Here is a 12,455-nt window from a genome sequence, read left to right as displayed (position 1 = left end):
GAGGAAGAAAATTTTTTTCCTTTTAAACTCTTATAAAAGAATTGCTTTAAAAATTAAGTCCAAATGATAAATGAAGACACCTTAACACTTATGTGAATAAACAAACCAGGAGCAAATTTTGTCAAACAGAGAGTTCTTTGGTGCATTGTGCAAGGAGCTGATATCTACTCAATAATTACAACTTGGGTTTTCAGACACTTTAAATTGTTTAATGATGTGAGTCATTTAGAGCAAAAAATAAAATAATCAGACATTTGTACATTATCAAATTTACAGATTCATTAAATAAAATCCATATTTTATTACAGCAGCAAGACAACACTCTACAATTAGGTCAAGCTCTGGGTCACAGCTATGCAGAATTGTAATGCCTCCAAATTTTAACCCTTTGTAAATATATCCATCGGAGATTAAGACATCAGCACGTAATCTCGTTAACATAGTCCAAATCTCTTCCAGGGAAAACACAACACCTGACCAAACTAAAGTTGTGATGGACTGCATCCTCCATCACAACTTTGCTACCTTTATCTGGATCGAGCATGTCCGTTCCTATAAAGATACTTTCTGCGTTCCTTCTACAGAACACAAAGAAAAGCAACATATTCAGAGACAGCAGAATGTGTCTCTCTGCTCTACGTGTATGTATATAGATTTATTCAATAGACTTACCACTAATTGTTCCTTCTACTGTAGTTTCTTGTTAAATCTGAAATATAACATAGCATCTTAGTGGAACTAAGAGCCTTGAGGCAATCTTATGAGAACCCTTGTTTTCACCTTGGAAAGGCAGCACATGGAAAGCACAACTTGCAGTGTGATCCATCTCTATCACAGCAACCTGCAGTCTTCAACCCTGATTTTCTTCAGTGCTACATCACTGTCACACCTGCACAGCCCCACTGATTGCGATGGCAGGCCTGATTTATGTTGGTGAAGTGAGAAGGCAAGTCATCTGCTTGTTTTCATGCCTCCGTATCGAATGCTGAATGCAAACAGACACAGTATTTGGCCCTTTTGCTCTGTTTGTTCATAAGCCATAAAGGAATCCTGAATAGGGTTGTGCTTATTTTCCCTTGTGTTTTCCACTGAGTGGAAAACAGGGTGACTGCACACACCTAAATGATTATGTCGTCATGCATACCACTGGAAATTAAATCTATTCCTTAAAGAAGCAGTGTAATTTTTAATCAAACTGCTGAAAGTCCTGAGAGTAAATTTACCTCTGTTTAACTGAAATGAATGACAAACCCTCAGAAGAAGAGCTCTCAGTCAAAATGCACCAGCATTTCAAGCATGTGCAGCATATTTAATGTAAGATTTTAGGACTCCATTCATTGTTTCTGCCTTGGCTTGTCTGAATTTGACACTAATTAGAGTATTCACTGGTTTTAGGTTGGCTTTAGACTTACTTCTAGGTTCCTTATAAGTCAGCAGGGAGATGGGCTCCTCCTGAAGGTGATACAGGTTGGGACCCAATTTAGGTCACCAGACCACTCTCTTGAGGTCGATGCCTAAGCTCAGTCTCTAAGTTTGGCCACCTTGAATAGCTCCTTTCCCCTCTCCTAAGGAGTCACAAATCAGTTGTAACCCCCAGCTCCTGACTCAGATCTAAAGCATGAGGGTCCATCCAAAAAGGAGTGATGACAGGTTTACTGACAGAATATATATGGCAGAAAAAACAGTAGTGTTCTTGCTGTGAGCCAGTGCGACTCCTGCAACTATGTGCAAGCTACACCCACTCTCGTGGTTGTGTTGAGAAAAGTATTAGCTTCACATGGACCTTGAGGAGGAAGACGACATTGTAAAACTATTCCTTGCTTAGGGACAGCTCAGACATGAAAAATTATTCAAATTAATCCTAGCTCTTCAAATATTTCAAATGCTGCCTTTATCTGGATTGAATTGCAAATATTCTGTATGGTTGGGAAACTTCTTAACTTGGTAAGAGATCATGGAGGCAAAAAAAGGGGACTCTTCAGAGTAACTGGCATAAAATTAACCAACATTTGTCACATTTGATCAAAGAAATGTCAACCATGAGAACACTCATAAGTTTCCCAATGTCGTATTTACAAAACGTGCATGCTTACATTTCAGCCACCCATATTCAAAGGTCTATACAATGGCCACTTACATAGGTATTACATATGAATCATGTATAGAGCAGTAGAAAATTAAACCATTTACATATCTTTTAATCCTCTACTTAGTCAACTAAATGAACTAATCTTAGGTTTGGGCTACATTTTTTCAGATAAATGTTTCAAGTCTGGCACATCAGTAAGAGCAGAATTGCAGGTCAGCCAAAACTGTTGTAACTTCACACCTATGGAGCTGCTCCTTCATTTTCTGCAGGTTCCAACAGACAGACCACCCAGTGCCAACAAGCAACCAAAGCTGGTTTTTAAGACTTTATTTAGGATTCCTTTTAGACACACGTGTTCCTCAAACAGATAGATATATAACTTGAAATTCACTATGCAAAGCTGTAAAGCACTTAAGTATTTGTTACCCCATCCATATATCATTAAAAGTTTTAATCTATTTAACAGCGTACCCAAATAAAATTAATTTGTATGTTAGGAAAAAACAGTTGACATTGTATTTGCTAGGGTAACTTGAGTCAAGAGGAGCAACGTCTGTCAAATCAGTTTAAATGCCTAGATTAAATGCCTTTTAATTGCTGTTGCCATCTTCTTCCCGTTTTCTGTATGCTTTATTCAACATTTGTATTTCTTCCTGATAACCACCTCTTTCCATATGCTGCTTTTTACTATTCTGCCGATGAGCTTCGACAGTGTCTGGAATTGATATGTTAATATCACTGTCAGGATTGTTTGACGGTATGAAGAGGGAGTAGGAGGCAGTTTCCCCTAAATCACATGAGACAAACCTGTTTTCTTTCCGTGAATAACGTAAGGATGGAGACCTTACCTGTGTGGAGGACTGGCTGATATTACTGATGATTGACACAGTATCCAGGGCCTCTTCATTGTCACAAATTTCAAGCACCTCTAAATGAATTTTAACGCTTGTGTCAGCAAACGTATTAGGAGACTCCTCTGGGTTTGGCTCGTGACCAACGCTTTTAGATCGATACACTTCAATTTTCTTTGACGTCGGTGTTATTTTTTGCCCTTCAGTGCTTACCTCATATGTAGATAAAGAGAGCGTTTTTCCTGTGGGTGCCTGAAGAGATACAGTTCCTTGAAATGCACACAGAGGGATAGCTAAGGCCCCACCTGCTCGCTGAAAAGAGAAAGAATGACCATTATCCAATACTAATGTTTGACGTTAGAATCCATTATAAATAAGCCAATTATGCTTAGTTTGTTAACTTATTTTACTGTTGTAGACTTTTCCTTGCAGTATTTTAGAAACCTGGTATTTATGTCTTTAAAGAGTAGAAAGAAGTGGTTTATAATTACACACTTTAGTATAAAAAGTGAAGTCCCAAGTGACTGTGACTCAGCTACAGCTTATGGACACGCACACTTTATTAGAATAGTCTACACTTAACGTTTCATTGTGGCCAGTCCACAACGAGACAGCCAGCACTAGCAGGCACCTCTCTAGCTAGTACTCACAGGCACCTCTGAAAGTGTTTTCACTCTGCTCAAATCAGATCAAGATACTGACCTCCTAAAGCTTCTCATACAGTGACCAAAAGGAGAGAAATGACACAAGAAGACTGTTCAAAACCAGGACCCTACGCTGACAACATCTGTCTCCCTTGGACACCCTGTCTTAATTAGTCTTAACTAAATTAGGTGCCTAAAGTTAGACGGCTTAGCTACCAAGCTGAACTTTCCAAAACAACTTATCAGATATTATTCAAGGAACTTTTCTGTGCATTTTATTTTTATAGTGGAAATAATGTTCAATCAATGGTATCAGTTGGAAATCTATAATAAGGATTTACAGTGCCACTACCCTGACGGCCAGAGGGTCCATCCAGAACCTTGCTGCCAAACACATTTCACAGTGGTTCTAGAAGCCAATACAGGACATCTTTTCTAGAACAAAGCTGAATTTATCAGTAGAGAAATTTTCACACACTTGAAGGCAGAGAAAGAAAATTCAGTTACAGCTCTGCAGTACTAAAGGTCATGCTCAAACCACCAGTTTTTAGCAGTTGCAATGAAAATATTGTTTCAGAGGCTGTAAATAAATAAATAAAGGCATTACACAAAGAAATCACTGGGAGTGCCTGCATGGAGAACAGAGGACATGGCTTGCTCCTATGTGGACTATGGTAGCTGACTCAGTGGTAGGTTGTTATATGCTCCCTTCCATAGTGCTGCAGGACAGATCCTGACTCTTTCTCTCACACTATAAAGACTCTCATTTTTAACTGTGGAGATTGTCCATTCAGTGACTCAGTTGGACAGAACAAAAGTGATGGCAGAAGTAGACACACACACAGCAAAGAAACACCAGACTCAGGTTCTGGAGAATTTCACTGGGGGCTCATCTATTGCTCCATCCTTATCTGCTTTGCTACAGTTGGGCTTTGACTACTTGCTGAGAAGGGCAGGGATTACCATTTGAAAACTTGCTCTTACTCACTAAAAAATACTATTAAAATGAACCACAGCTTTGCCAAAAGCAGACTCCTTGGCAGGCAGTGAAGTGCTGACCTTGGGACAGGGCAGTTCATGAGGAAGGGCTGCACTGGTTTAGAGGGAAATGCAAAACAGAGAAGACTACTGAAAACAGGGGAAGCTGCAGAATCCAGCTCTGCACCCACATAGACACTAGGAAGAAGTGTGCACTGAGGGTATTGAAAAGCTGCCAGGCAGCAAGGTGAATCACCTTGTACAGTCTTCTGTGTTGCTATGCTGCTTTCCGGACCCATTGATGATCTTTTAAATCTACCTCAAATATCTCCAGATCACATTGTTATGTGAATTGCAACCTTACTCCTTCTGCGCTGCAGTTCCCTCTCCAGCTAAGGTGCCTCCCTATCACCCGCTGCTGCTGCCTGGCAGGGCAAATCACCAGCCCAAACCTCATCCTCCCCTATCCTTCCTCTATACACACACAGAGACATGCACAGAGACCCTCCTTAGTAGCATGTAACTTTCTGGATGATTTGGGAATAAGAAACAGTATTACAGCAATCAATGCATGAGGTGAAAAAATGACAGACAGTTGATTTATCAGGATGTGTAAGTCTGAGGCATTAAAGGAGTTTGGATAGCATTCACATTTCTTCCTGTCCATGCAATGGAGGGCTAAGATGAGAGAGGGAGACAGCTGTCTAGGAGAGCAGGATATGCCTCTTCGTTTGTGAGTGTTGTGATTAATCTACCTGCAACCAAGAGACAAACTGCAGAAACCCTGGGCTTTGGAACGGACCAGTCTTTCCCAGGCAAGTTACAGGGGGATGCCCTGAGCTCACCCTTGGAAGCTGGAGGGTACTGGGTACTGATTTGTCTTGTGCAAACTGTGTGAATAACAAGAGAGGAACAAAAGGAGGAGTGACAGAAAGACCAGGTCTAATAACTGGCAGTACAGAGAAGTGCTAGCATTATTTCAGCACTGAAAGGACCCCTTCCACTTGGACCAGTTCTGTTTAATGCTTCCTTTCTAGTAAAACTGAGAAAGTGAGTAAAAACAGAGAGGTTTAGGATACCAATTGGAAAGGTGAAATTGTTTATAGGGAGCTGGGAAGGGCAATTATTTGCTGATTATTAAAGGAAGCTGTTGTGATGAGACTTTTCTCGAATCAGGCACAACTTTACAACCACACAGCTAAATCAAGTGCCACATTACCTCACGTTCACTAAAGAGCATGAAAAGGAAATTAGGTTTCATTGCGTAAAAGAATCTTGCCAGACTGTGACTTAATGTGGTCCTTCAACAAAGGAATTTGCCTGACAAAACCCTAGGAGCTGGCTTGCTGTACTGGAAGGAAATCAAAGTTGTATTAGTCTCCTTAATAGATTTGCCAGAGAAAAATGGTCCTCAGGTGTTCTTCCAATGTGCAGTTACAGAGGCAGCTATTGTGCTGTGTCATCGAGCCGGCAAAGGTCCTAGATCGGTGAATGTTAGACGACAGCAGCTCACTGCCAGCTCCTGGATGCTATTCGAGTACAGAGCCATGGCGGGGACAGGCTCCCCCTCAAGTGTAGCTCTCCTAAGGGTAAGCACCAGCAGCCTTTGTTTCAAAGCAATGACGAGGGAGCTTTTTTTTAAAGCACAGTTAGGTGTTGACACTTACATTTTCTGTAGTGGTTAGTAATTAGGATCACTCCCCCAGGAAAGGAGAGATGTGAGAATAACTGTTTTCTCAGCTTGGGGAAACTCTTGTCCACTTGTTCCATCCCAGGTGCTTACTAAGGCTACCAGAGGACAGAGCAACAAATCCAGCTCTGGGTAAGATCAAGTGGGCAAAGCGTACTGTTCTAAGCAGCGCAGACAGAGGCACAAGGTTAGCGTCTTGGATATTGCAACAGATAGAGCCTGGATACTTAATAATTTTGGTAACACACATGTAGAATGGTGTTTTTGTTGGATGCAAACCCTACAGCTCTGTTTCCAGTCCCCTGTCTCGTTTCTGCAATCGACACTGAAAGTCCTTTGCAGGGTCAGTTAAGAGTGTCTGCATTTCTGGCTGTTAATCAAGCTGAGAGTCTGAAGAACAGCACTTAGATTATGCAGGAAGACATCTAACGAGTATGAAAAAATAAGTTAAATAAGAACTGATTACTTCAGTGCAAGGTTATGTTCTACTTAATAAAACACTGTGGATTTGTCAGACTGAACATCAAGAAGACGGAGGGTATGTCTGAGGCACCTGGAGGGAGAATGAGTAATCCACACTCGCTGGAATGAATACTCCAGTTCTGGAGAATGAGAAATTTTCCAATGACCACAGATTTAGTGTCTCTTTCCAGAAGTCTGTTTTCTGTTGAGAAATCAGTATTTACTTCTAGAAGTGAAAAGGATATACCAAGTCTTCTATGCCACTTCCCAGTCACTAACCAGGAAGCTAGTAAACTAAGTCATTTTCAACTAGAACAATTCCAGTAGAGATATCGTTCAATTACAGACACCTTCACCTGTTTCTACAAGTAGAGAATCCATTTGTCTCTTTGCAAATCATGCATCATAATGCCATGCACTTGTGACTGTGACAGGCGCCTGCCTAGTAACCACTGCCCTTGCAGGGAGCGGCTTTCACATCACAGCTTAAACTCCCTCAGTGCAGCAACCGAGTTGCAAGGAAACTAGACTATTAACCGCAAGCTTTGACGAAGTACCTGTGTGTGTGAAACAAACCCATTCATCATCAATGCAACATGTTCAAAGTTTAAAAAAATCCAACTAATTACTGGAAAAAAGTAAGCAGCATTTACATGACACTACAGAACTTACTAAGCAGAGTTTATTAAAAATTAAATCAAACCCTGGAATTACATGATAAGGGAAGGCAGGAATAAGCACAAGGAGAGATCTGAGCCACTGAACTGAAAATTCACCGGTAAGTGCTGAGGGGAACTAGCACTACCTTGGCTGGCCCAAAAGTGCCACAGCCCCAGGAATACTTCTGTGCTCCACACTGGAGGGGAGATGCTGCGTCCACAGACGGTGATCATCCCTCTGCAGCCAGAGTACCTGAAAGGACTCTACACCAGAGCCAGAAAGGGGCTAGCGACGGAGAACTGGATCCAGCCCCTCAGCTCCTTAGCAATGCACAGGGCACTGAACACCACAGCCAGGCTCCCTCCTGGATTCAGAGCTGTCACCCGCCCTGTCCTTGCTTTGCAAGCTTCACTCCAGAGTCAAACAGCCCAACAGAAAAATGCTATGAATAAAAACACTGTTAGCCCAAAAGAGGGATGAATGCATTTCTGGTTTTATGTATAGCCAGGTAAAATTGATTATTACTGGAATTACTTTCAGTATAAATTACTATTAATGAGAATAGAATGTGACCCCTATGTTATCCTTGATATCAGTATTAAATATCCATTTTTGCTTCTTATGACACATCCATGGCAATAAATAGGAATCTACTAGCAAACCAGACTATCTGGTACATCCTGTGAATAAGTATTTTATCTTCCACTCCCATTTTTACCTACAGTTCAGCTCTCTGATTTTGTCTTACAATGCAATTTAATTCTAAAGCAGTAGGAAGAGGAAGCAATTTGAGTAACACTTAACAGTGGCCTTCAGTTCATCCATCCAGGTTTCTGTATCTCATCTCTGCATTATTTTAGCGTGAACAAGAGCATCCGCAGTTGTAGAAGGGTTATGATTCATTTTTACTTCAGTGAAAATAGAAAAATCCACTGTGCTCTTTCTGAACGTCTGCCATCTCATTCTCCACAGCCTGGGCCCAAAATGCGTTTTGAAAGGGTACTGCTCCACCGGGCTCTTTCCACACTCTTTTGCCCACACACTTTGTACTCCTGTATTTAAAAGAAAACCTAGTTTCTAAAAGAAATACACATATTAACTCCTCCCACACAATTTATGCTATGCATTCTCTTTTTAAAGCACTTCTACACAGATGGTTTTAAGAAGGTACAGAAAACTTACAGCCACTTGTTTCTTGGATCGTCTTCAGAAAGACAATGTTTTGATGCTATCTTGACAATGCATGCAGGAATCAGGCACTAGCATAAAGGTAAAGAGCTTTGTGAAATAAAATAAAACCCTATCTTTTCAACCAAAGTGGCATTTTGCAGCTTTTGTGTCTCAGCAGTTTTGCAGTACATTACATACACATATATAATTATCATTATTCCTAAATAAAATGTAGAATTTTTTCTACAACTCCAGTACTGTTGTTTGTTTTATCAGAATTAGTTATACCAGGATTTGTAGTACTATCACATGACACCCCATAGCTGAAATGCATTCTTTCTAACTCTCACGCATCCATCCCATACCAGTTTGGCATCCATGGCAACTACACAGGACAAGAAAGCCTTGCTATTAACGATTCTGATCCTGTGAAGACTTGTCCTTCTGAGACCTTACTCACTCTCAACTAGGAGAGGTGAAGGAAGGATCAGACACTTATCTGCTTGAACACAACAGATTTAAAATTAAGTCTGTTCTGGTTCTTATATCCATTTATAGATACTTTTTCTCTGTGTGCACACATGCATAGATACATGTAAGTATTTATTTATTCATTGTACACATGCATATATGTATATAAAATATTTACCTTTTTACAATTAATTTCTTAATTTCTGGTAGGATTGAAAGGTTTTAATTTGGAAATGCTCAAATTTTTCAATTTAAAAAATCATGGCATTCCCCAATCAAAACATTCTGTAAGCCAAAATCGCTATCTTTATGCTGAGGCCAGCTTTAACTGAATACCACAAAATATCTGCCGGGTCTCATAAAAGTTGCAATCTAGCACTAAATCTGAGCTATCCCTCTAGAGGACTGTTTTCTGCAGGTTTGCATCACAGAAACAGCAAGTTGGTAATTTTCAAAGTTGCTTAATATATATCCACACGCATTTCATCACTCGGGAACGCGGCAGGATCTCTAACACTGTGATGTTTGCCACGAGCTCTTGCCAACGAGAGCTGGCCCTTCCCTTGCCTAGTTTTACTTTTTGTGAAGAGTGTTTATTTCCATCATGTCCTACCACAGGGCATACCCCCTGTGCAGCTCCTGCCCAAGATGGCTGGAGGCAATTCTGTCTGTTAGAATCTGGGACAGGGATTTCACTGGAGAACTACATGTACCAGCACATGCATTTTTAACAAGCAAAGACAAAAAGTTACAATGAAATAAATCACAAATGTACTTGTTCCTTAAGGAGTGCTGATGCATTCTGAAATCTCTGCATAATTGATAAAGCAAATCCTTTCATTATTAAATTAAATTATCCACCTTCCAGATTTCACAGAAGACAGAAAGTAGTTGTTGTTGCTATGAGGCAAACCTTCCTCATAATCACTGTAGTTTAAGACCGGGCTCCCCTGTCCTGTTCCAGCTGCCTGAGCAGAGGTTGAGCCGGATTCACCAGGGGAGGATACTGTCACGCAGGGGAGGCTTCAGCCTCTGCAGAGGATGTAACCGAGGTACATGGTGGCTGGGCAACGGGCCCTGGCAGAAAGGTTTCAATTTGGAAATGCTCAAAACAGTGAGAAAGGGCCCACCAGGAGCCATCTGACTTACAGTTTTTAAATGATCCTACTAAGGCCATTTATGGAACCCAGAAACTCTGCAGCCTTCCCTGAATAGGAAATAAGTTGTTGATCCCTATGGCTTTTTTGAGGGGGAAGGGAAGGAAAGGGGAAGGTAACTTTTACAGAATCTGTTACTGTATTTCTCCTTCCAAACTGGCAGAAACCAAAGCAAAACACCCTTTTCTATCTGGTTTGCCATGAAATAGTTATATTTATGTGAAACATTAATAAAGGGATATTAAGCTGCAAGTACACTCTAAGAAAATTTTAATTTCAGCACTTGCCAAAGCAGAGCCTCGTTCTGCATGCTGGTAAGTGCCTCCCAAGGGTGTACAGCATTCCCTCTGCTTCCCTTTAGTGTCTGCAGGAGTTGATCAGCAATTTGCAGAGCTGGGCGCTTACAGAAAAGTCAGGAATGTATGACTGCAACCAACTTTGAATACTGTTTCTGATGTATTTACATGTGATGTTCAAAATAACTTAAAACTAGTTTACAAGTGATCAAGAATTTATTCTGCTAGAGGAAGCCTAGAAAATTCTTTAAGGCTAACATATTAATATTTCAAGTACCAAACATTTCTACATACTTTTTGCATTTTATAGTAAGTGTAACTGGATTCATCCTGTCACAAGGATCTTAAACTCAGCGGTCCTAGTTCTCCAGTGTTTAGCACCTGCAGAAACCATCGTCCAGTCTGGATAAGCACACACTTCCCAGGATTTCCTGGTAATTTTTTGTTTCAGGGAGTGGATGACTGCACAGTAGGGAAAGGAAAGCATGAACAGCTCCATTCTCCAAACGCAGTTATCAATTAATACTTCATCTCCTGAGAACAAACCTCACTCTGTTCCAGAAGTAGATCCTTAGCTAGGTAATGCTTGTTAGCAACTAAAATCGAAGATAAACTGTTCAGAGCCACATGACCTGAACGGTGGCTCACATAGCTCACAGCTCAGTTTAATTTTAAAGACAATAAACTTGTGTTGCAATATGGTAAAGGCCAGTGGAGAAAAAAAAGGTTAACTGGGGGAAGAAAGGAAATGCCTAAGAATCTGGAATTCCTACATGATCAAGGGGAAGAAGAAAATTTGTTTGGAGGATACTCCAGTGCACCTAAGTTAGGAGCTACCCTCCCTGACTATGCAAGAAGGCTGTGTACTCAGACATTTAAAGTTTGAACTAGTTGCCCAGACATGGTTGTGCAGTGCCATCAGAGATGCCATAGAGGATTCAGGATATCCTAAAAAAACTTTCAAATATAAACTAAAATAAACTTTCAAATAATAACTAATGGGAGACCTACAGCCTCCTGAAGCAGCAGTTGGAGGCCAAGTGGGACACCCTAAGGCATCTCAACTGGTTCTATACGCCTGTGTCAGGGCAACGGACTCAAGCACAAGGTAGTTTGTAGACTCTCCCTCACGATTCCTAATTTTCAAATGTCATGAATCACAGGCCCTGGAATAATAAGATAGGTGTAATATTAGTGTTACAGCAAAGTAGAGATCATATTAGAGCGTGTATCTCATCTCTGGAAAAGGTAGGAGAGCTCTGATGGGAGGTCCCAGAACAGACAGTGACTCTCCCAAGCCTGCGGAATGGCACAATGGTAGAGCCAAGAACAGCCAGAAGGTTTTGCTGTGTCCCAGTCCAACGCCACTCCCATTGGGCCATGCCGCCTTCCCAAACAGAAATATCAGCAATCTAAATAAAGCTCTAATGAGTTTGCGTTCCTAATTACTTTGGTGGAATACAGCTCTAGCTGATTCTATTTTTAGAATGTTTCCAGTAAGGATCCCAACATTTCTTTCCAGAGACAATGTGTTTTCTGTTTATTTTAAAATAGAAGCTTAGTCTTTCACTTCCCTAAAAATAAAAATTAGCTGCAGTAAAATTAATTACTGCAATGATTTGCCCTTTGAGAGGCTAACTGCAGTAAATTTAGAGCTAATAGGGTATGACAAGAATAGACGAACTCACCTCAGATGACCTGAAAACCAGTATTTGCCATTGGCCTGCCTGATGTAGACAGACCTTTATTTGGAGCAAATTAGTAACAGAAAGTGCAACAGAGGCATCCAAGGTAAGAATACTTGCATCTACATGCCAGAACTTCTGTACTCAATTGTCTGGGGCTGAAGTAAATGAGCTCAACAGAAAGCCCTTTAATAGTCCACAAATAATGCATATGGCACCTTTAGTGATCCCCTGCAGTATGGGTGCAGCATGGACAGAAGCTCAGAAGGCACCTGGTTTTAAGGCTGTTCAAATGAGTCCAT

General features: G+C 40.9%; 1 protein-coding gene across 1 annotated transcript in view; it reads right to left on the bottom strand.

Annotated features, from left to right (window-relative positions):
* Nucleotides 1-2,633: 2,633 nt before the first annotated feature.
* The window catches only part of GPR149 (G protein-coupled receptor 149), a 28,734-nt gene continuing 18,912 nt past the window's right edge, over nucleotides 2,634-12,455 (bottom strand). Inside the window, exon 4 of the mRNA XM_076340680.1 lies at nucleotides 2,634-3,252. Coding sequence (XP_076196795.1) covers nucleotides 2,680-3,252 — 573 coding nt within the window. The 3' untranslated portion in view covers nucleotides 2,634-2,679. The remainder of the gene's footprint in view (nucleotides 3,253-12,455) is intronic.

The sequence above is a fragment of the Aptenodytes patagonicus genome, chromosome 6 (assembly GCF_965638725.1).
Source record: "Aptenodytes patagonicus chromosome 6, bAptPat1.pri.cur, whole genome shotgun sequence".
NCBI lineage: Eukaryota > Metazoa > Chordata > Aves > Sphenisciformes > Spheniscidae > Aptenodytes > Aptenodytes patagonicus.
The sequence above is the reverse complement of the archived record's forward strand: the minus strand, read 5'-3'. Positions and strand labels throughout refer to the sequence as shown.